Source organism: Panthera onca, chromosome C2 (genome assembly GCF_046562875.1).
Source record: "Panthera onca isolate mPanOnc1 chromosome C2, mPanOnc1 haplotype 2, whole genome shotgun sequence".
In the NCBI taxonomy this organism is placed as follows: Eukaryota; Metazoa; Chordata; class Mammalia; order Carnivora; family Felidae; genus Panthera; species Panthera onca.
Window position 1 is genome coordinate 113466884 of NC_138347.1, and position 22345 is coordinate 113489228.

The window sequence follows — 22345 nt, forward strand, 5'->3', positions numbered from 1 at the left end:
ACCAAGAAACACATATATGTTCTTCTTCTGTCCACACTCCTCTTCAGCCCCCACCAAAAACGAAAACAGAAACACATCAAAAAATGCACTTCTCAGGTTGCTGAAAATCTGCCATAGGAGCCAAGCCTGTTTCTGAAAGTTTCAACTCATCCAATCAGACAAAAGGCTGAGGAAAGGGGAGGCATTTATCAAGTTACAGGGAGGACTCCATCTGTTATCTTAGACCTTTGTTACCAAGTGACACAAGAGGAGATTGTCGAAGGCAGCATGAAAGAGTTTTATTTTACAGACTCTTAGTCCAAAGCTTCCAAATTAGAGAGAAGCAGCAGCAGAAAAGAAGTCAAGTAAGTATGATGAAGAAGTCTCCACATCCTGCCATTCTACTGACGAGAACCACCGTTGAGGGTGAAGGTGCCTCTGTGGCCGGGATCTGTCCGTTCAGCTTCTACAATAAATGCAGCCAAAGGGGCAGTCACTTCTCATCAGTCACAAAAGTCTCCTCTTTAGACCTCACTCTCGCAAAAGCCATTCCTCATCATGCCAAACCAACAAAAGAAAGTCATTTTTTGTATGGCTGGGGTGTTAAGCTTCGTGTGCGCCCTTGGAGTTGTGACAGCCCTGGGGACACCGTTGTGGATCAAAGCCACCTTCCTCTGCAAAACAGGGGCTTTGCTCGTCAATGCCTCTGGGCAGGAGCTGGACAAGTTCATGGGAGAAATGCAGTACGGGCTTTTCCACGGAGAGGGTGTGAGGCAGTGCGGGCTGGGAGCGAGGCCCTTTCGGTTCTCACGTAAGTAACAATTGCATTTGAATTATTTAATACTTTAGGCGCGCTCTCCCAATTGTTACAAGGAATTACTTTTAAGAAGGAATTATTTTTAAGAGCCTTGCCCTGTCTATTACAAGCCTCTTAAAACAGACGTGGACCATTTGAAATATCTAGGACTCTTGTGAGCAATTTCTTCTTCCTGGTTTTTACTATTTTGTTCTTATTATTTCATTCTGTTTTTATTATGACAATATATAGTTAATGAGTTGGTATGGAATTAAGCTTTTTGAGAAGGTAAGCAATTAAATTCTCTTAAACATTAATATTTATGCTAGAAATTTTGGTATCTTTTTAAAGGGGGAGCAACTTGGAGAAATAGAAAGCTGTAAGAGACGATCTTCTTTTTGTTCTTAAAACAAAACAAAAAGATCAGTGTCATGGGCTCCTTAAGCAACTCTAACTTCTTTTCCACCTTGCCCATGACTTTGTACCCCATCTATCCCTCTTTTATCCCTGCTAGCACCTTTCCTGCTGCTAATATTCTTTTTTTTTTTTTCTTTTTTCACCAATGTGAATCACTTGGCTTTTGGAATTTAAAGCGGATCTGCTATGCTAACTGGGAAAGAAACAGATGCCTATTTAGGATAGAAAATTTGCAACTGATTGACCTTCAAATCATGTAGAGAATATGAGATGGGTTTTCTGTTCGATTTTTGTGAGATGGAAGTGTTACCCACAGTATTTATAACCTGTTTATCTTAAGAAGAGAATTTTTAAAAAATTACCATGTGAATAGGCAACTCATTAAATGAAAATTAATAAGAAGGCATTTGTTATATCTCTCACAACACACATTCAGAAATTATTATTATTTCAAAAGGGCTGGTTTGGAACAATCTTATGAAGAAACAGCCAGTAAATTACTGCATAAATCACTCTTCAGGAAAGGAGGTTACCAAGTGAGGCATTTAAAATGAATTATTATTTTGCCTGGGTATTTTTTTTTTTCTCTAGCATAGGTAGAAAGCTAAATTAATTGAATTTATTATTAACATATGCAGTGTCTAATTAAATTTCAGTGCTGGCCTATTTATATTTCTGCAACATTCCTTCTATCTTCTTCGCAGTCATTGGACACCAACTTTCACTCACATAGGTTATTAGGTGATACGAATTGTCACAGGGCTCCAAAAAATCCTCAAGAATTAGTCTTTAGCTTTTCGGAAAATTATCATCCACTAGATTTGATGAAGTGAATACCAACTCTTTTCGCTGAATGGCTTCAGTTCATTAAGGTAATGGGGCTGTTAAAGTTGCTTAGCTGTCCTTGGGGGGAAGAAAGAACAAAGTAGATCACATGATTTGCAACTGTATTAAAAAATAAAAGAGGAAAAAAGATGAGTGGAATTAGGTAACTCTCATTCATTGACAGCTAAAAAGCACGAGGAAGGCTTCTCACACATGAATTTAGACAAAAGCAGGGACCATACAGTGAGTTTTCTGGAGCCTTTGCATTTTGTACAGTGAAACAGAGATCAGCTTTACTCATCCCATAGGACAGGTTTCAAACGGTAGGTTTTGTGAACACTTACAAGACATGAAGCACGAAGCGTGTTTTGTCTTATTTAATCCTCACAAAGCCACATGCCTCAGCGGTTTGATGAATAGTTTTCATGGCCGTGTCCTCTGTTAGCTCTGTCTGTGGCACCATTGTGCTAGTCAGGTGGCCTACCCTTTGCTTTTGTGCGGACTCATAGAGTCGTGGGGTTTAGACAATACCTTCACCTATGACAGAATTTCATTTGTCCTTGTGATACTTTGAACGTTTCCCCCCACCCTCGTTAAGATCTTACATTTGTTAGTCTGTTCTGTGGTGACAGCCTCTCTGTGTAACCTGTCTCTACCCCAGACGTGTTAAAACCTCATTAATTTCTTTTTTTTTTTAATGTATTTACTTTGAGAGAGAGAGAGAGAGCTGGGGAAGAAGGAAGGGAGGGTGGGAGGGGGAGAGAGAGAGAGAGAGAGAGAGAGAGAATGAATCCCAAGCAGGCTCCACACTGCCAGCATGGAGCCTGAGGTGGGGCTTGAACTCACAAACCATGAGACCATGACCTGAGCCAAAATCTAGAGTTGGATGCTTAACCGACTGAGCACCCAGGCACCCCAAAACCTCATTAACTTCAATGAGACCCTGCAAAGCATACCTACAGTATCACTTTTTCCGCCTAAGCTTAGAAGTATCTCTTTCAATGGAACACAAGAGAAAATTAGGAAAAGTGAATACTGGATTCCCTAAAAAGCATAGTGCTCATTAATTTTCTTAAATGTTTATTTTGAGAGAGAGAGAGAGAGGGCAACAGCGGGGGTGGGCAGAGAGAAGGAGAGGGAGGGGGGGGGGGGAGAGAGAGAGAGAGAGAGAGAGAGAGAGAGAGAGAGAGAGAGAGAGAATGAATCCCAAACAGGCTCTGCACTGTCAGCACCGAGCCCGATAGGGCTCCATCTCATGAACCAGGAGATTATGACCTGAGCCTAAATCAAGAGTCCGTCGCTTAACCAACCTAGCCACCCAGGTGCCCTGCATACTGCTTATTGAAACAAGCAGCCCTCTCAGTGATAAAAACTTCCTCACCAATATGCCATTCGAACATCCTGCACTGAATTGACACTCCTGCTACAGGAAGGCTTCACGGTCCATATCTTCACGTTCAAAATGCCATCACCCTGTCAGTGACGTTCTAACAACGCATTCTTGAAGGAAGAGAGCCCTCAGATCATTCGCCTGAGAGAAAAGTGTAGTCCTGTTACTGTAAGAGAATGGGAGGCCTAACCCTGTTTTCTCAATAATGGCATCCTTCGAGCAAAATGTAGAGCCCCCAGAGAGCTCAGGGTAGACGATTCTTTCCTGTTCCTTCCAGAGCCCCAGTTATGATTAGGGCACGACTCAGTTCCCAGAACTTTTTCCCTTTCTCATATTCCCCTTAGAAAAGTTTCTAAGCAAACATTTGGATTGAAGAAACTTTCCAATGTAGGAGGAATGGAAAAGGCAGCTCGTCCAACTATCAATCGCTTCGTGACCCGGTTCTTCGCACTGTGGAGGCAGCATCAGTTAATACAGATTTACATTTCGGTTCTGTGGGATTGCTAAATGCTACCTCGCTGACCAAACTTTTCATTTAGATCAGCACTGGTCAACAGAAATACAATGTAAGCCATAAACTCAGGCCACATATGTAATTTTAAATGTTCTAGTAGCCATACTAGAAAAAGGGAGTAAAGGAAACAAGTGAAATGAATTGTTTTTTGTTTTTCTTTTAATTTTTTTTTTTAACGTTTATTTACTTTTGAGACAGAGAGAGACAGAGCATGAACAGGGGAGGGGCAGAGAGAGAGGGAGACACAGAATCTGAAACGGGCTCCAGGCTCTGAGCTGTCAGCACAGAGCCCGATGTGGGGCTCGAACCCACGGACCGTGAGATCATGACCTGAGCCGAAGTCGGACGCTTAACCGACCAAGCCACCCAGGCGCCCCAACAAGTGAAATGAATTGTGATGACATTTTTCTTTAACCCAAGAAACCCAGAATACTGTCATTTTAACATGTAGTCAACGTAAGAGATATTTTACTTTTTTTGTGATAAGTCCTTAAAATCCAGTGTATATTTTAACTTACAGCATGCCTCCATCCAAACTAGCCACATTTCAAGTGCTCACCAGCCATTTCAATGTGGCTAATAGCTATCACAACGGGACAGTGCAAACTTAGCTAGAGATTTACTCTGAGTAAATTGGGCGTTGACAGTGTCCATATTTTAAATGAATTTTTGCTTGGTTCTGCTGCACAAGTGTATGTGTTATTTTCACGGGCAGTGCCATGTGTCACTTTTAAAACCCAGATATATAGTGTAACATGAGGATAAGGAATGGAGCAGAAAAAACGTCAGGCAATGTTGTCATGTTTGTTCCTATTAAACGTTCCCTACTGACCACTCTATCTCTTTTAATTATAACAAGAATCTTCCCTGCCAGCATGCACAGTTATGCCGGGAAAACTTCTGCCTCGTTTACTCTGGCTGATTCTCATCCACTTATGGGTCAGCGCTTCATTTTCTAGAGGTCACTAGCATTCATACCTAGCACACAATTTCATTCATTATGATGAAGGGCTGTTTTCCTTTCAAGGAAACACAACCGGTGGGCTTAATTTTTCCTGATATGTCACCTGTAAAATTTTAATGATGATGTTTCAACTCTTAGTGTAGCCATCAGGACAAAAACTGCCAGTTTTGAGCTTAGTATGTGCGGGTGGGTTTCTGTTTTGGTGCTTGGAAACACTGTAGAGCATCATCAAAATAGGATACCCAAGAATCATATGGTATCAATCATTCCTAGATATGCTGATCTATTTATTGCCAAGATAGTTCAATGAGCTGGTAAAAACATATGGAATTTTTTTTTTTTTTTGGAATGTGAAAAATAAGATCTCACCAATCATGGATCACAGATTGCAACTTTAGTCATACTTTTAAAAGCATTTTAATTGAGACCTTATGATTGAAAATGTGTTAAAAAGCTTAACAGAGATTTAACTTACTTCATATTTTTTTTAAGTTTATTTATTTTGAGAGAGAGAGAGAGAGAGAGAGAGAGAGAGAGAGAGAGAGAGAGAAAGGCCACACAAGTGGGGGAGGGGCAGAGAGAAGGAGAGACAGAATCCCAAGCAGGCTCCGCACCATCAGCCCAGAGTTCGATGTGGGGCTTGACCTCACAAACTGTGAGATCATGACCTGAGCCGAGATCAAGAGTCAGATGCTTAACCAACTGTGCCACCCAGGTGCCCCAAAAATCTCATGGTTTTTTTTTTTTAAGTGGGCTTCATGCCCAGTACGGAGCCTAATGCGGGGCTTGAACTCAGGACCCTGAGACCATAACCTGAGCTGAGATCAAGAGCCAGACGCTTAACTGAGCCACCCAGGCACCACCCCCCACCCCTTCATATTTTTAGAGCACAGAGTTTCTTTACCAAATGAGGCACATCACCCAGGTTACAGAGGGGATGTTGAAACTGCTTGTGTCGGCAAGCAGGTGGCTTCTCAAGCCTACTATCTTGGGGTAGAATAGTCGGGACTCAGTTTCTGCCACTGTTACTGAGAGTTGGCACTGTACCTTCATGGTTTCCTGCAAGTGTGGCTCCCCCACCTGGAAGGACCCAGGGGCTCCCCTCGTCACCATCCTGCACATCCCACATCTCTCCTATCACCCTGCCTGCTCACGGCAGAGCCGCAAAGGTCTTTGATGGTACCTCCTTCTAGTAACACTGCCTACCCCCCCCCTTCCTTAACGGATGGTCTGGTGGGAGGGAAAGCTATGGAGTTCAGCGGGGAAGCCTACCTGGTAGGAGGGCAGAGGGAAGACAGCCACTTGTACCATTTCGCCTAGCTTGCATGGGCCCTCCTGCCTTTTAGCTCAGGACCCTGTTGTCTAGTCTCATTCACTCATTAAAACAGTCCAGCAAATAGACTTTTTGTTTTCCTCCCATTCAACAAAAGTGATTGTTAAGCAGCACTGGTACGAAGGGGGAAATCTTCAACTTCTCTCAGCTTAATAATGGTTTCCCGATTTGTCCTTCCCAGACCTTGATAGTCGCTCTATTCAAATCACCTTGGATTATAAGTATTTGAGAAAGTGTATTTATTTCTCTGCAAGGAGACCCTCAGCCCCCAGAAGGCAGGAGTTCGGTATCATTCATCCCGGAACTCCCTCCAGCAGGACCCACACGGTGCACGTCACAGAGAGGTGCTTAATAAATGCGCGGTAAACAGACACTACCGGGATTAACCTGGGTTTGTGGCAGGTCTGTGTCACTCACCGAGGATTGGATTTGGAGCACATCACATTTCATTGGTTTTCAGTTCTTGCATCTGTAAAATGGGAGGTGAAGCCAGGTGCTTTCTAACATCTCTTCTAGTGCAAACGCTTTATGATCTATATAATGAGGGGCTGGCTGTTCTCGACAAGGTCCTTCCGGCTTTAAAATTGCTTGACCCTTCTATTCTGTCGCTTGAAGCCTCCACTGACACATTGCAGCCACCATTGTCGGAAGCTGTGAGTTTTGTGTGCCTTTACTCTTTGGTCCTCAAATCTCATGATTTTTAAAGTATTCTGAAATACCTACCATTTATCAGGACCCAAATGAATTTTATTATCAAAGTGAATGCCCCTCTTCTTCCCGGTCAAAAGCTTTTACTTTTTGTGTAGAAAACTACGGGTTAATGAAGGAGAAAAAAAAGAATGGAATGTTTTGGAATTCTAAAGAGGTGCGTTGCTGGGGTTGCAGCGAGCAGGGGCAGCCACAAACACCCAAACAGACTAGATGGGGTTATTGAGAAAGCAAAAGGGAAGTCAAAATACAGTGAGAGGCTGAACTCCTATTTCCTCCACTTTTCCCTTTCTCTATTTTTCCTAGAAACTTCTCTGCCATCCTCCCTGAAAAACTCCTCTTTCTTGCATTTGGTTTCATCAACTGATAATGGCAAGAAATTAGGAACGACCAGCGTGTTTCGTACTCTCGGGGGATTCTTTACCCAAAGGAGGAACTGAAGCAGAAATTATCCTCCAATTGGTGAGAAATATGGGAAGATGCTGTTGAGGAAAGGAACTTCTCTCCTTGCCTAGGCCAGGAAATGACCTTTTTCCAGGCAGAGGCATAGAAAAGACTATTTACCAGGAAAAATCCCTCACAGAATTAGCCTCGTTTGAGGACTATAGTTTTGCACACATGCATGCATACAAGCGCATACACACACACACCCCTTCCTTTACTTTAAATTACTCTCTATTCTAATAGCCAGTAAAGTCATCACCTGGGCTCTCCTGAGCCATGAAGCAAAGGCTGACGGGGCTGCATCTGAATCTCCGTGCAATAGGTCCCAGGTGGGGCTTGTGGAACTTAACCCTGGTGTGTGTGAACTTCACCTGTCGGAGCAGGACTCCAAATCATTTTTACAATTTGCTCCTGTGCTTTCTCTTTGACTAGCTGTGGGTATCTTCCCCAAGGACGTTTGGACAACACAGAATTAAAAACACTTATTTCCGCTGCCCATTTACTGGGTGCCTGATAGGTGCCAGGCATTTTGCATATATCACCTCCACCCCTTTGGGACGTGTTCTGATGCCATTCCCCCTTGAACAAAAATGGAAACTGTAAACTCGGAGAGGTCACAGGACTTCTCCGAGTCACAGATCTAGTAGGTAGCCAACCTGAGACTGAAGTTCAGATGCATGATAGATCGCGATCATTCTTCTGCCACATCTGTCTCCTTACAACGTGCAAAAAGAACACAAAGCAAGGAAGAAAATATAAGAGCAAACTTCAGTTTCACCATCCATTTCAACAATGACGTTGGGACATCACAAGAGCTAAATCTTGTATATCAATATGATGATGGTCCTTGGCCTAGCGACTTGGGCTCATTCACTGCCTCTTTATTTCACATTCCAGTGGCCCTAATGTCTCAGCCTCGATCTCTGACTTTTGGAAGGTAAAACAGTCAAGCCAAGTCTGTTTAATAATCTAGGTTGAGCGGGTCACATGCTTATGGCTAATCTTTGGGTTATGAAATTATATTACATTAATGTTGATAATTTATGTTGAAAGCAGAGTGAGCTGATTGCTCCTGTGGCTGGCTGACTTAAGATCACCACCAACAAAACCCTTCATGGTATGATCTTCAGAATTACTTACTTGACCACAACAATTATCTCACCAAAATGGCAGGCTCTTTTCTGAGGTGTCTTGAGTGTTCAAAACAGAGGCAGAGATAAAAAGAAAAGCAGGTACATAGCATTTGGTTAACTTCAAAAACTGGTATTTTATTAGGAGCCAGTGGATTAGAATTAGAGCATAAATTAAAATCTCATTTTTAAAAAGTGAAAAATAAAAGCTCGTTTTTATCTCTGAAGTAGATCAGGGATTTCATAAAATTAAAGACTTCCTTTTTTTTTTTTTTTTTTAACAAAACTTATTTAAATTAAACAATGACAAATAAGTCTTTCACCCGGTCACGCCTGTAAACACCCAGACTGGTTGGGAGATGATACACTTTTATTACAGGTAGGATAGAGCTGACTAATAGCAAACTGTACCTGGCAGACTAATTTATGCAGGATTCGTATTTCGCTCCCTCTCAGCGTGTTATAATTGTAGCAAAGCCATTCTCAGGAGTTATTACCCCAACATAATCATACCCTGTGGATTAGGAGCAGTCAAATGGGTTCTGTTATCAGAGACACATATGCGCCAAAGCAGCTGTCGTCCCTCAGCCACCGTGGGTGATTAAGACTCACTGACGGGGCTGCCTCTGAATTGGGTTGAGTCAGGTAGATACACTTCAGCTGAGAGGAATTCAGGCGCAGTACTGAAAAGCTGGCATATTAGACGGTTCTATCTTACCGTGAGGTCTCCTCCTCTTAAGTGCTGGGGTCACGGATTTCATTCTCCCTGACCACGGCAGCTGTCAGAAAGCAGCCTGGCTCAATACCTAGGCGTGAGCTTATGGGGGATATTAAAGGAGGCGAATGCACTGAGCGTATGTCAAGGAATGCCTTTTACTGGATTTTCATAATGACCGGCCGCAGATGGGCTGAGGCGAAAGTCAGATCAAGAGCATTTCCGGAAGAAGAAAGAAACCTTCTCTCTTACTCCCTTTCAAGAAAATGAATAGCTGAGCACCAAGGGGCCAAATACAACGGTTTTTACACACCTTTTATGTGGAGGAGGACAAGTTGAGAAGGAAGACAGGACCTCTGAAGCTACCACATGGCTTTAATCTAGGAAGAGGTTGCTGCACCATGGCTGACATCATTATCAGAGCCTGCCTTCGTTCCCAGAGCTCAACAGATGGTGTTACCTTCATTCTGCACCCAGCCAGATAAAGGCAAAAAGGGTTGATGAAACCTAAGCCATCGGGTCAGTGATCCATAACCCTGGTTGCACCTTAGAATCACCTGCACCATAGAATCACCTAGGCTCCATCCTAGGCCAGTCGAACCAGGATCTCGGGAGGGGGTGCCTGAGAAGTGGGATGGCTGAGAAGCTCCCTGGGAGATTCTGATGTGTAGCCAAGGCTGAGAACTACAGAGGTGGCCAGTGGCCAAGACAGGTGGAAGCAGGTGAGGCATCAGAAGTCCCCCAAATTAGGGAAGGACAAGACCTCCAGAAGGAGGGCAGGGAAGAGGAACAGCAGTGTTTAGCATTGCTTCCACACAGGTGGGAGGCTTTAGGATCCTTAGTTTCCACTCCTTCAGCTGTTTATTTCCATGAAGGGTCTCACAGTTGCCCTACACCTGCCTGGCCTCAGCGAGAACGAGAGATCTGATTGATGAGTTTGAGTAAGGAACAGCATACTTGGCTCTCAGCCCCAGAGGCTTCTCGTCTTTCTGAGTCTGCCCACCACTTACAGGAGCCTGTTTTCCACCTGATCAGGATAAGGGAGCCTGCTCTGCCCTGGACTGGGAGGCTCTCAGGTGTCCAGCCCCACCTGTGACGAGGTGGGTGACGCCACCGAATTCAGCAGAACTTGGTGGAAGATCTAAGCCACATTCTCCAGCACTGTATCCAGAAAGAATGCTAACATTCTGACCTTCACCTGCCTGTCTCTTGTGGAAGGGTTCTGCTCCTTCCAAAGAGACTATCAGGAGACTATCACCTCCTTAGAGATGTGCCATCGGCCCAAAAATCATTTTAGAGAAGTCATTACAGAGAATGTGCAAGAAATTGCACAAGGGAAATAGAAATGAGAATGAGAACAATATATCAGATGCTGAGGAAAGTGTGTGACAGGTACCAAATAAGTAATTAGCTATAAATCTAAAGTTCCTGGATCATTTACAGGAATAGTCACCCACCTGGTCAGGGAGGGGGAGAAAAGTAAAAGTGTGGGCTACAAGATAGAAACTTTGCCTGAATTCCATGTGTTCAGGGGTTCCATGTCCATAGGGACCCCTATGGGGAGGGGGGGGAATCGTCTGTCTCAATGTACAGTTAAGTGCTCTGACCACCTGTGAGCCCAAAATTCCCACCCACCCACAATGCCTGATCATGAGACTTGAAAATGCAGACGCTCTCAAGACATTGGGTTCTTATATCCTCCACTCCTCTTCGTGGAAATATGACTGCCCTACCGTTCTCATCGTGTTAAAAAAATATTTAAGCGATTACTTAAAATCGACATAGAGCATCCACGTAAGTGATCTCACTTGTGTGTCTCAAAAGTTCTTTGACTTATTTCTGTCACTACTCACATTTACACAGAAGGGAGCCAAGGTATCCAGACGCCCACATGAGCAGTGAATGGCCAAATGAGACTAATCCTAAACTTTCCTAACTACAAAAGCTATGCTTTTTTCAACCTGCTATGTTACCTTTCAGTTAAGGCCTGGCTATTTGTCACTCTTCCTAGTAGCATCTCTGTCCTTCTTGCTTTGGTGTTGGATGATATTCTAACTAATCTTCTTGGTAATGCCTAAATATAGATTTAGATTGGACTTACTAAATTCCTGTTCAAGACCTGTAGGATAAAAGATAGGACTGTCAGACTGGAATCAGTAATAGATATAAAGGAGAACAAAGTTTCAAGATAAAATATAACGGAGGAAACCAGCAGATAGAAATAAATTTTAAGGCAACTGAAATGAAAGCCATGCATTTAGAGACAGCAAATAAAACACGAATTAATGGCAAGTAATAAAGGAACATACTTAGCAGTTGGTAAAAAACAAATAGTTTTTTTATCTTATTCTTATTACTCTCCAATGATCTATTGAAAACAGCATGACTTTACATGTAAGACACAAATTCTCTGTAAGTTAGAGTCTATGCGCCCTCACCCCCGTGCCGAGGAAAAAAAAAAAAAATCACTGGGGCCTATAATGTGCCTAAGCGTTCTTCTAGACTCTGCAGATATGAAGGAATGAGAGAGGGTACTTGTTCACAAACAATGAAGAATCTAGCAAGAGTGTTTTAAATAACTGGCAACATATAAAAGTTGCACCAGTACGTCAGTCAAGATGGACTGTTACGTTTCAACAAGTGAGTTCAAACATCACAGGTAAATCAGCAAAGATTGAGCTCTTGCTCAGAGAACATATTTGTCAGAGATCAGCTGTAGGTCCATTCTAGGGTGCAGCCACCATCTGGAATGCCACCAGTTGTTAGAAAGAATTGTGGAGACTCTCACACTGGCAAGTAAACCCTCTGACCCATAACTGACACATGCCACTTCCACTTAGATTTGTTGACAAAGGTTGTTACACAGCCACATCTAACTTCAAAGGGGCCCGGACGTGCAATCCTATCACGAGCCCAGAATTGGGAAGAACCAGAATTGTAGATAGTTGAATAGCACTAATTACTATCACAATTATTGTTTTTATTCACACAGCCCCAAGAAGTAGAATTATTCTTTGTCAGGGCAAGGCACAAGGAAACTGGAAGAAAGTTCTTAAGAGTTAGAGTTAGATTTCACTAAATGGCACGGAGGAAGCCATTCTGAGCAAAGGAATAGTGCGAGCCAAGGTATGAAGAGCCTATTGTGGTCAGAGTACAAAGGATGGGAGAGAAAGGAGAAGGAGGATAAGGCTGGAGAGGAAGGCAGTGACCAGAATATGGAAGACTTTGCTGTACCAACGCAGTTCATTTGATCTCGAAGGCAGTGGGAAGCCACTTAACAGTGTTAAGCAGGTATGTGACAAGGTAGAAGATGGATTGGAAGAAAACCAAAAGAGAGGTGAAGAGGCCAGTCCACAGGCTCCTTCATCCAATATTTGGTGGCCCAAACCAAAGCATTATCAGAGGGCTGAAAGCGAGGGGAAATATTTCCAAAATAATCTGAAGCAAAAATCAACAGACCTTAGCGACATGACACGAACCCCAGACTTCTGCAGGACAGAGAGCTGTAGCAAGTCACTGAGAAAAGAAACACAGAGGAGAAGGTTTAGAGGGAATAGGACACTATTTTTGGTCATGTTTAATGAGGTTCACTTATAGGTCAGCAACAAGTGATGTCCATCAGTTGCACAGATGTGGAGGTCATGGGAGCAGGTCTGGAGTAGGGGTAGAGAAGAAGGAATCAGCAGATTAGAGGTAGTAGTGGGATCTACAATGGAAGGAAAGATTTCCAGGGAGGGGAATCCAATGAGAAGGTGAATAAGAGTGGGTTTTAGAAAATACCAATACTTATGGGTAGAGAGGAGGGATTGGCAAGGCAGGCTGAGGAGGAGGGGCAGGGAACTGGAAAGGAAATGAGCAGAGGGGAAACCGAGAGAGGGGAAACTTTCAAAAGGAAGTAATGGTTAACAGTCCCAAACACCACACAGGTGCCAAACGAGAGGCAATTAAAATAGTCCTTTGAAATTTAATCTTTTTCTTTCTTTTCTTTCTTTCTTTCTTTCTTTCTTTCTCTCTGTTTCAGAGAGAATGAGCGGGGGAGGGGCAGAGAGAGAGGGGGACGGGAGATCTGAAGCGGGCTCCATGCTGACAGCACGGAGCCCAATGAAAGGCTGGAACTCATGAACCATGAGTCATGACCTGAGCCAAAGTTGGAAACTTAGCCACCCGGGTGCCTCAGTCCTTTGAATTTTAACACCACAAGGTCATGGGAGACCTTTCTAAAGCATTCCTGATAGAGTGGTGGGCAAGAGAGGTCCTTGTAAGAGCTGAGGAGGGAATGGGAGGCAAGGACTCAGAGAAGGGCTGCAGGCATACCTGCGTGCATGCCTGTGTGTGCACGAGCATGTATGGGTGAGTCCACGAGTACGTTCACAACGGGAGAGGCTTGAAGAAAGTGCTGAAGACAGACGGGAGAGGTAGGTAACGGATTGAGAAAGGACCCTGTGAGGTAGAAAAGGATGAGTCTGACAGCACAGGGAGAAGGCCAGGCCTTGGACAAGAGGAAGAAAATGTCACTCAGAATGGAGGGAAGGTTGGGCCCAAACCAAAAAAAACATGGCAATGGGGAACTGACAGGTGAGAGAATTGCCCTGATAGCCCCTGTTTTCTCTTTGGAAGAGTTCAATTCACTGGATGTTTTCAAGCCTTCTGTAAGCCAGGCACACAAACTGACAGAAATGGAGGCAGGAGGTGGGGGTGATAGGTGCTTAAGAGTGGGGGAAGGGATGGAATATCTGACAAGGGCCAGAAGCGGAAAAGACTGGAAAAGACTCTGCAGGATGGCCGGGGGAGGGGGGGAGCCCACAGATCAGAGGCCCAAGTTGCAATGGGGGTACAGAGTCAAGGGACATGGCTCAAAGAATAGACCCCCCCCCCCCACCAAATCATTGAGGGAGGGACAATTCCCCACAGAAAGCTCCCCTATGGCTGTATTTTCACTGCAGATCCTCTGCTTAGGACTCGCTCAGCTCCGTTTTGTGATAGCCGACTGCACTAATGAGGGTATGACAGCCTTTCTCTGTTCGCTGAGCTAGTTATGCAGTGCGGATTTCCTTCCCATCCCCCCACCCCATGACAGGTGCTTTCTATTCTGCTATTAGGACAGTGGCCTCAATGACTAGTATCTTCTAGCTCTCGGTTTCTGACTAGATAATCTTGTCAGAAATCTCTGCTTACAGACTGCAGGGAAGAGAAACTGAGCTCTGAACCAGCAGTTTGACATGTATGTTACAAAACATAACTCACCTTCCTTAGGTTACCTTGGATCTATACATATATAGCATTCTTTTATTTTTTTTTATTATTTTTTTTAATATGAAATTTATTGTCAAATTGGTTTCCACACAACACCCGGTGCTCATCCCAATGGGTGCCCTCCTCAATGCCCATCACTCACCTTCCCCTCCCTCCCACCCCCCATCAACCCTCAGTTTGTTCTCGGTTTTTAAGAGTCTCTCATGGTTTGCCTCCTTCCCTCTCTGTAACTTTTCTTCCCCCCTCCCCTCCCCCATGGTCTTCTGTGAAGTTTGGGATACAGCATTCTTTTAGAAAGCATTCTGATCCAAGTCACTCCTTTCCTGGAAGTTCATCCAAAAAAGTTAGGGTTGCTCATGCTTGAAGGTGGCCATTACAGACTCAGCTGGAATGCCGAAACCATGGACGATAACCTAACAGACGGCAGTGCATCAGCTTGATGGAAAATCCACGTTGTTATCTGTATGATAGTTGTGAAGACAACACGTATGACATGGAAAACGCTTCTATTCTGAATAAGACGTACAGAATAGAACCTCAAAACTCCATTACGAGTATAACATAGGAAATAAGTATTAAGATGGACAAAGATTTGAAACGACTAAAATAAAAGGGAAAACCTTGCTTTTGTATTGGTAGGACTGTGCGTGAGATTTTTATCTTAATCTCCACTTCATTGTTATAATGTTGTTCATTTATTTTCAAAAATTCCTCTATAAACACTTGGACATTTGAATAGAAACACAGTGAGGAGCAAGTCCATCTTTTCCTAATCTCCCCGCCCTGCTAATGAAAAAGAGCTTTGTCATGTTTCGGATTGAGATGAATTCTTTTTTTTTTAACATCTATTTATTTTTGAAACAGAGAGAGAGACAGAGCGTGAGTGGGGGAGGGGCAGAGAGGGAGACACAGAATCTGAGGCAGGCTCCAGGTTCTGAGCTATCAGCACAGAGCCCGATGCGGGGCTTGAACTCACAGACTGTGAGATCATGACCTGAGCTGAAGTCAGACGCCCAGCCAAGTGAACCACCCAGGAGCCCCTTGAATTGAGATGAATTCTTTTACAAATCTCAGACTTTAAACCTTGCTATTAAGCAGCCATCAGTTTCCACGTAACAGGTCGACAACCCCCAAATATGTTGGATTTAAATTTTTCTTTTAATAAAGAGATTTGAGATTCCATTCCAGTTACCAACCAGGTCTTTCAACTTCTTTAAAAAAAAAAAAAAAAAAGGTTCCTATCATCCCTCTGGTGATTATTCTATTTTATCTCTATTGCCCCAGATTCTCTCCCAAAACTCTCTCAATCCAGCTTCTATTACCACCAGTAGGTTACATCAAGGTCAACAGCGACTGCTAAACTCCACAGCCAAATTCAAGTTCTTCTTTTTAAAAATTTTTTTTTAACTTTTATTTATTATTGAGAGACAGAGCATGAGTGGGGGAGGGGCAGAGAGAGAGGGAGACACAAGATCCGAAGCAGGCTCCAGGCTTTGAGCTGTCAGCACAGAGCCTGACGCGGGGCTCGAACTCACAAACCGCAAGATCATGACCCAAGCCGAAGCTGGACGCTTTACCAACTGAACCATACAGGCGCCCTGACAAATTCAAGTTCTTAACCAGAAACTCCCATCACACTAGAAGCTGCTAACCCCCCTCTTCTCCTCTAGCCCTGGGGTCACCAAATGGACTGTCTACTCCTCTTTTTTCCTTCCCTTTTACCTTTGTGGAAGTAACTCCCTTTAGTATAAACCACTGACTTCTGCCAAGAAACCCCAGACCCGCTAACCACATCAGACTCAATCCCTGCATCCTACTCCAAGCAAAAGGTATCTATCCAACATAAACATGTCTAACAGCTACATCATGCATTCTTAATGGCTGCTATATTCCCTGTAAGGGGATGAAAATTGGTTCTTGGGAGCAGGAAAAAAACTCTTACTCTTTAAGAAGTGTCTATGAAAATAATAAATATAAATAAAAAGTGTGTATGTGTATAAAGCAAATATATAAATATAATACTGAAATCAATACACAATATATCTGTGGTATTAAGATGTCATTGGGAAAGGGTGATTAGGAGAAATGTCTGAAAAGACTCCTGGGGTGAGGAGCAGTAATGAAAAAAAAAAAAAGTTGAGAAATACTAATCTACACTGTGCCAGGCATTCTTAGGTGCTAGGGATATAGCAGTGAATAAAATAGACCAATGCACCTGCCCTTGTGTCAGGAGAGAAACAAACAAGTAAAAGTATAGACTTGGTCAGGTGGTGATAATTGCTAAGGAGAAAAGTAAAAGTAAGGAAAGGAGAAGAGTTGGAAGGGAAGGTGAGTGGGCAGGAGATGACAACTTTAAATATGGTGGTCAAAGAAGGCCCTCTGACAGAGCATCTAAGTAAAGACACGGAGGTGAGGGAGCAAGCCATGGGAATATCTAGGGGACTGTCCAGGCAGAGGGAGCAGTATGTGCAAAGGCCCTGCGGTAGAAGTGCTCTTGGCATGTTTGAAGTACAGTAATGAGTCCAGTGGCTAGGGCACACTCCTCAAGGGAATGGGTAGCAGATGAAGTCAGAGGTCTGGCAATGAGTCCAGCCACATAGGTTCTAGTAGGCTATTATAATGACTTGGCTTATCCTCTGAGAGCAGAATCCACTGGAAGTGTTTAAGCAGGGGATTGATATGAACCAATTCATTAAAAAATTTTTTTCTTTTAATGTCTATTTATTTTTGAGAGAGAGAGAGAGAGAGAGAGAGAGAGAGAGAGACAGACAGCATGAGCAGGGGAGGGGCAGAGAGAGAGGGAGACACAGTCTAAAGCATGCTCCAGGCTCTAAGCTGTCAGCACAGCTCAAACCCTCAGACCACAAGATCATAACTTGAGTGGAAGTCAGGTGCTTAACTGACTGAGCCACCAGGTGTCCCAGAACCAATTCACTTTTTTAAAGTAGGTTCCACGCCCAGCATGGAGTTCAACTCAGGGCTTGAACTCATGGCCCTGAGATCAAGATGTGAGCTGAGATTGAGTCAGACACTTAACCTACTGAACCACCCAGGTACTCCTGAACCAATTCATTTTTTTAAAGATCCCTCTGGCTCCTGGGTTGAGAGTGGATTGTAAGAAGGAGGGATGGAACCAGAGAGACCGGGTAGGAAGCCCTTGCAGCCATCCAAGTGAGAGATGACGCTGGCTTAGACCCGGTGGGGCAGTGGGAATAGAGAGAAGTGGTCAGATTCTAAAGGTAGTGCCCACAGGTTTTCCTGGTGGATGAAACATGAGAGTCAGAGAAGAATCAAGGATGATGCCAAGGAAGAGTGGAGCTTCCAGCCACTGAGATGAAGAAGGCTGAAGGAAGCAAGTGTGAGGACAGGAAAAGCACGGGTGCAGTTTGGGACACAATGAGACTCCTATTTAAGATCCCAGTCAAGATAGTCAATAGGAAGTTGGCTGGAAACTTCAAGTGTGGCATTCAGGGGGAAAGTCTGGGCTGGAAATATCTGTTTGAGAGTGTTTCTAGTAAAAGCCATGCCACCGGATGGAGCACCAAGGAAGTGAGGGAAGAGGGAGAAGAGAAGAGGTACAAGAATGGAGTCATCCCCTGGATGACCCCAGGGATAAGGATGAACCAACATAGCAGATCCAGATAGCAGCCTGTAAGGTGGCAAAACCAGGAGAGTGTAGTGTCTGGGATCCAGGGGAAGACAGCACTTCGAGGAGGAGGGAGGGAGCCACTGTGCCAAATGTAGACCAAGGAAGATGGGGACAAAGATTGACTATTGGGTTTGGCAGCTCGAACCTCTCTTGGGAAATGCTGTTATCAGTGCAGTGGGTTCAAGAGAAATAGTGGAGAGAGGGAGTTGCTGCTGAGAATATAGCCAACTCCTGGAGAGGTTTTGCTTAAGGGAAATTAAAAAAAAAAAAAAAAAAAAAAAAGGAGTAATAGCTGGAGGGCTTAAGTGACTTTTTTTTTTTTTTTTTTTTTTTTTTTTTTTGAGAAAGGGAGCATGAGCGTGGGAGGGGCAGAGAGAGAGGGGGACAGAGGATCCAAAGCAGCTCCACACCGACAGCAGCCAGCCTGATGTGAGGATCAAACTCACAAACTGGGATATCAAGACCTGAGCTGAAGTCGGACACTCAACCGACTGAGCCACCCAGGCGCCCCACGTGAGAGTTTTTTACGATGAGAAAATGACAGCATGTTTTTTGTGGCCCAAGGGGCTGATCCAAAGAGAGGAGGAAATTGCGTGGCAGAGAGAGAAGAGAAATCCTCAGCAGTGTGCTTGAGGAGGTGAGAAGGGATGGCTATGAACAGTGGTCGAGCTGGCCTAGGGGCACAGCACGGAGAGCTTCTCCTGACCTCCTACCTTGTGCTAGCTACTCCCTACACTGAGGTCATAGAGTCCTCACAGTTTTGAGAGAAAGGCAGAATTAGACTTATTTTTCAGATAAGGAGATCAAGATTTAGAGACTTCACAGACTTAGAAAAGAAGCTGACATGTGAACCTCCTCTAATTTCAAATGCCTGGTCCCTTCCCAGGCTGCCCCACGGAACACCTTCATTTTGCAGAGAGAAACAGGGACTCTTTGACCTGCTCAAGGTCACATGGTGGACTAGAACCTGGCACTTGGCTCTTGGCCTGTGCTCCTTTTCTTCCCTTCTACTGAGCTCGTCCTCCTCCGTGCCAAACTGTCACCTTTGCTGAGGCCCTTGCTCACGTCTGGAAGAGCCTACTCATTCCAGACCTTGCCCTCATGCTCTTTTTTAGTTTTAGGCAGGTTTATTGAGGTATAATTACGTACAGTAAAATTCATGCTTTTTAGGAGTACCGGCCTATGAATTTTGACTAATACATAAAGGTGCGTAAATACCACCACATTCAGGATATACAGCCTTCCATTACTCTCCAAATTACCCTTGTGCCCCCCTTCGTGGTCAATCTCCTCTCTCACTGCCAACCTTGGGCAAAACCTGATCTGTGTGTTGTCCTTATCATCTTGCTATTTCCAGAATGTCACGTGTATGGAATCATACAACATGCAGCCTTTTGAGTGTAGTTAATTTCAGTTAGCATAATGCATTTCAGATCCATCCGTGTTATTGAATGCAGCAATAGTCCATTCCTTTGTATTACTAAGAAGTATGCTATTCTGTGGACAGGCCAAAGCTTGTTTATCCATTCACCAGTTGATCGATATTTAAGATGTTTCCAATTTTTGGCAAATATTAATGACGCCACTATAAACATCTCCGTACAGATTTTTGTGTAGACATATGCTTTTAATTCTCTTAGACAAATATCTAGAAATAGGATTGCTGGGTCATATGTTAAGTCTATGTTCAGCCTTTTAAGGACTGAAACTATTGGATATCCATATGCCAAAACAAACAAACAAACAAATTTAACCATGACCATATACAAAAAATAACTCAAAATGGATCACAGACTTAAATGTGAACCTAAAACTAAAAAATGTCTAGAAGAAAAACATAGGAGAAAATACTTGTGACCTTGCATGAGGCAAAGACTTCTTAGATTTGACATCCAAAACATGATACATAAAAGAAAAACAATTGATAAACTAGAACTCATAAAAATCAGAACTGCTTTTCAAAAGGCACTGATAAGAGAATGAACAGACAAGCCACGTACTTAGAGAAAATATTTGTGAATTACTTATCTGATAAAGGGCTTGTATCCAGCATGCATAAAGAATTCTCAGAACTCAGTAATAAGAAACAATCCAATAAAAAATGCACAAAAGATATAAAGAGACACTTCACCAAAAAGAGATATACAGAAGGCAAATAAACTCACAGAATGATGCTCAGTATCATTAGTCATTTGGAAAATGCTAAGTAAAACTACAATGAGGTAAACGACACACCTATTTAATGGCTACAGTTTTAAAAAGCTGCCAAGTGCCAGCAAGAATGCAGAAGGCTGGGACTCATACTTTGCTGGTGGGAAGGTTGTGAAATGACACAGCCACTCTGGACAACAATTGGCAGCTTTTACAAAGTTACACATACAGCACGAGGGGGTGGGGAGTGGGGGCAGGTGGACTATAAAGGAGAAATGGGGAAGTTCTTAGAATGGTGAAATTGTTCTATATATTGATTGTGGTGGTGGTTACATGACAGAATGAGTTTATCAAAATTCACAGAAGTATACAGTGAAAGGGGAGAATTCTTTACTGTGTTAATTTTACTTTAATCTAAAAAATAGCAAGGAGGGTTAAAAGCAAAGGCACAGATGCCCCTGACTGGGCTAGTTTACTTCTTTGTGCCTCAGGGTTTTTTTGTTTTTTAAGTCTATACATTGAGAATAAAATGGCACCTTCCTTATGCTGTTGTAAGACTTAAGTCTCCCTCATTTATGTTTTATGTTGTGACAATTAAAAGATTTAGATCTCTCATCTATGCTTCAATTTATTAAATTTTTTTCTTTTCAAATTAGTGGTTTTGCTTTTTTTCCCCATTAGGTCATTATTTATTTATTATTATTTTTAATTTATATCCAAGTTAGCATATAGTGCAACAATGATTTCGGGAGTAGATTCCTTAATGCCCCTTACCCATTTAGCCCATCCCTCCTCCCACAACCCCTCCAGTAACCCTCAGTTTGTTCTCCATATTTATGAGTCTCTTCTGTTTTGTCCCCCTCCCTGTTTTTATATTATTTTTGCTTCCCTTCCCTTGTGTTCATCTGTTCTGTGTCTTAAAGTCCTCATATGAGTGAAGTCATATGATATTTGTCTTTCTCTAATTTCGCTTAGCATAATGCCCTCTAGTACCATCCACATAGTTGCAGATGGAAAGATTTCATTCTTTTTGACAGCTGAGTAATACTCCATTATACATATATATATTATATATATATATATAGTATAAATATAATATATGCATGCATATATATATATATATACCACATTTTCTTTATCCATTCATCCATCTGTGGACATTTGGGCTCTTTCCTTACCTCGGCTACTGTCGATAGTGCTGCTATAAACACTGGGGTGCGCGTGTCCCTTTGAAACAGCACACCTGTATCCCTTGGATAAACGCCTAGTAGTGCAATTGCTGGGTCATAGGGTAGTTCTATTTTTAGTTTTTTGAGGCACCCCATACTGTTTTCCAGAGTGGCTGCCCCAGTTTGCATGCCCACCAGCAGGGCAAAAGAGATCCTCTTTCTCCGCATCCTCGCCAATGTCTGTTGGCAACATCTGTTGCCTGAGTTATGCTTCAATTTATGTTGTAAGGATTAAAACATTTAAGTTTCTAATTTATGCAATATAGGTAAAGTACCTGGAACATAGCAAATGCTATGTAACTTTTGGTTGTTAATTTTAGTCCTGTTGGTACTACTCATGTATTGCTTTTTGAGGAAGTTCGGTGATGAAATAACGGAGAAGAAGGGCACTTGGGGGCTGGGGTGGTCTGAAGATGGGGAGAGGCAGGCACATGGACTCGCGCACAGAGTGGAGGAAGTCCGTGAGAAGAGAACGAAGGACAAGGAGAGTGATTCTGAGTACAAGCCTGCAGTACTAATGTGGCATCAGCTGCGGGCTTTAATAAGTAACTCCCTTTCACTTGCAAAAGCTAATTAAGTAATTTCTGGAGGCCAGAAGTGACTTGGGCTGGATTTAATGACAGCCCCTCCACAGATCAAAACGTTCAAATCCTTTGTCTGTGTTACAATCCCAAACCTAAAAGGAAGGAAAGACCAAACATACCTACCTCCTAGATACACAGTATCCAATCTCGCTGAAGTGACACCTCCCGGTATTTATTTGAAGTCTGCTCTCAGCTTCAGCCACGCAAAAGTCCTGTGAATGTTAGTGTGAAATGGAACGATGTTACCAGAGTTCTGGCCGATTG

At 43.2% G+C, this 22345-nt stretch overlaps 1 protein-coding gene across 1 annotated transcript in view; it reads left to right on the top strand.

The window, feature by feature from the left end:
* Positions 1–451: 451 nt before the first annotated feature.
* Positions 452–22345, top strand: part of CLRN1 (clarin 1) — a 39211-nt gene continuing 17317 nt past the window's right edge. Inside the window, exon 1 of the mRNA XM_060638950.3 lies at positions 452–790. Within this exon, the coding sequence (XP_060494933.1) occupies positions 538–790 (253 nt within the window). The 5' untranslated portion in view covers positions 452–537. The remainder of the gene's footprint in view (positions 791–22345) is intronic.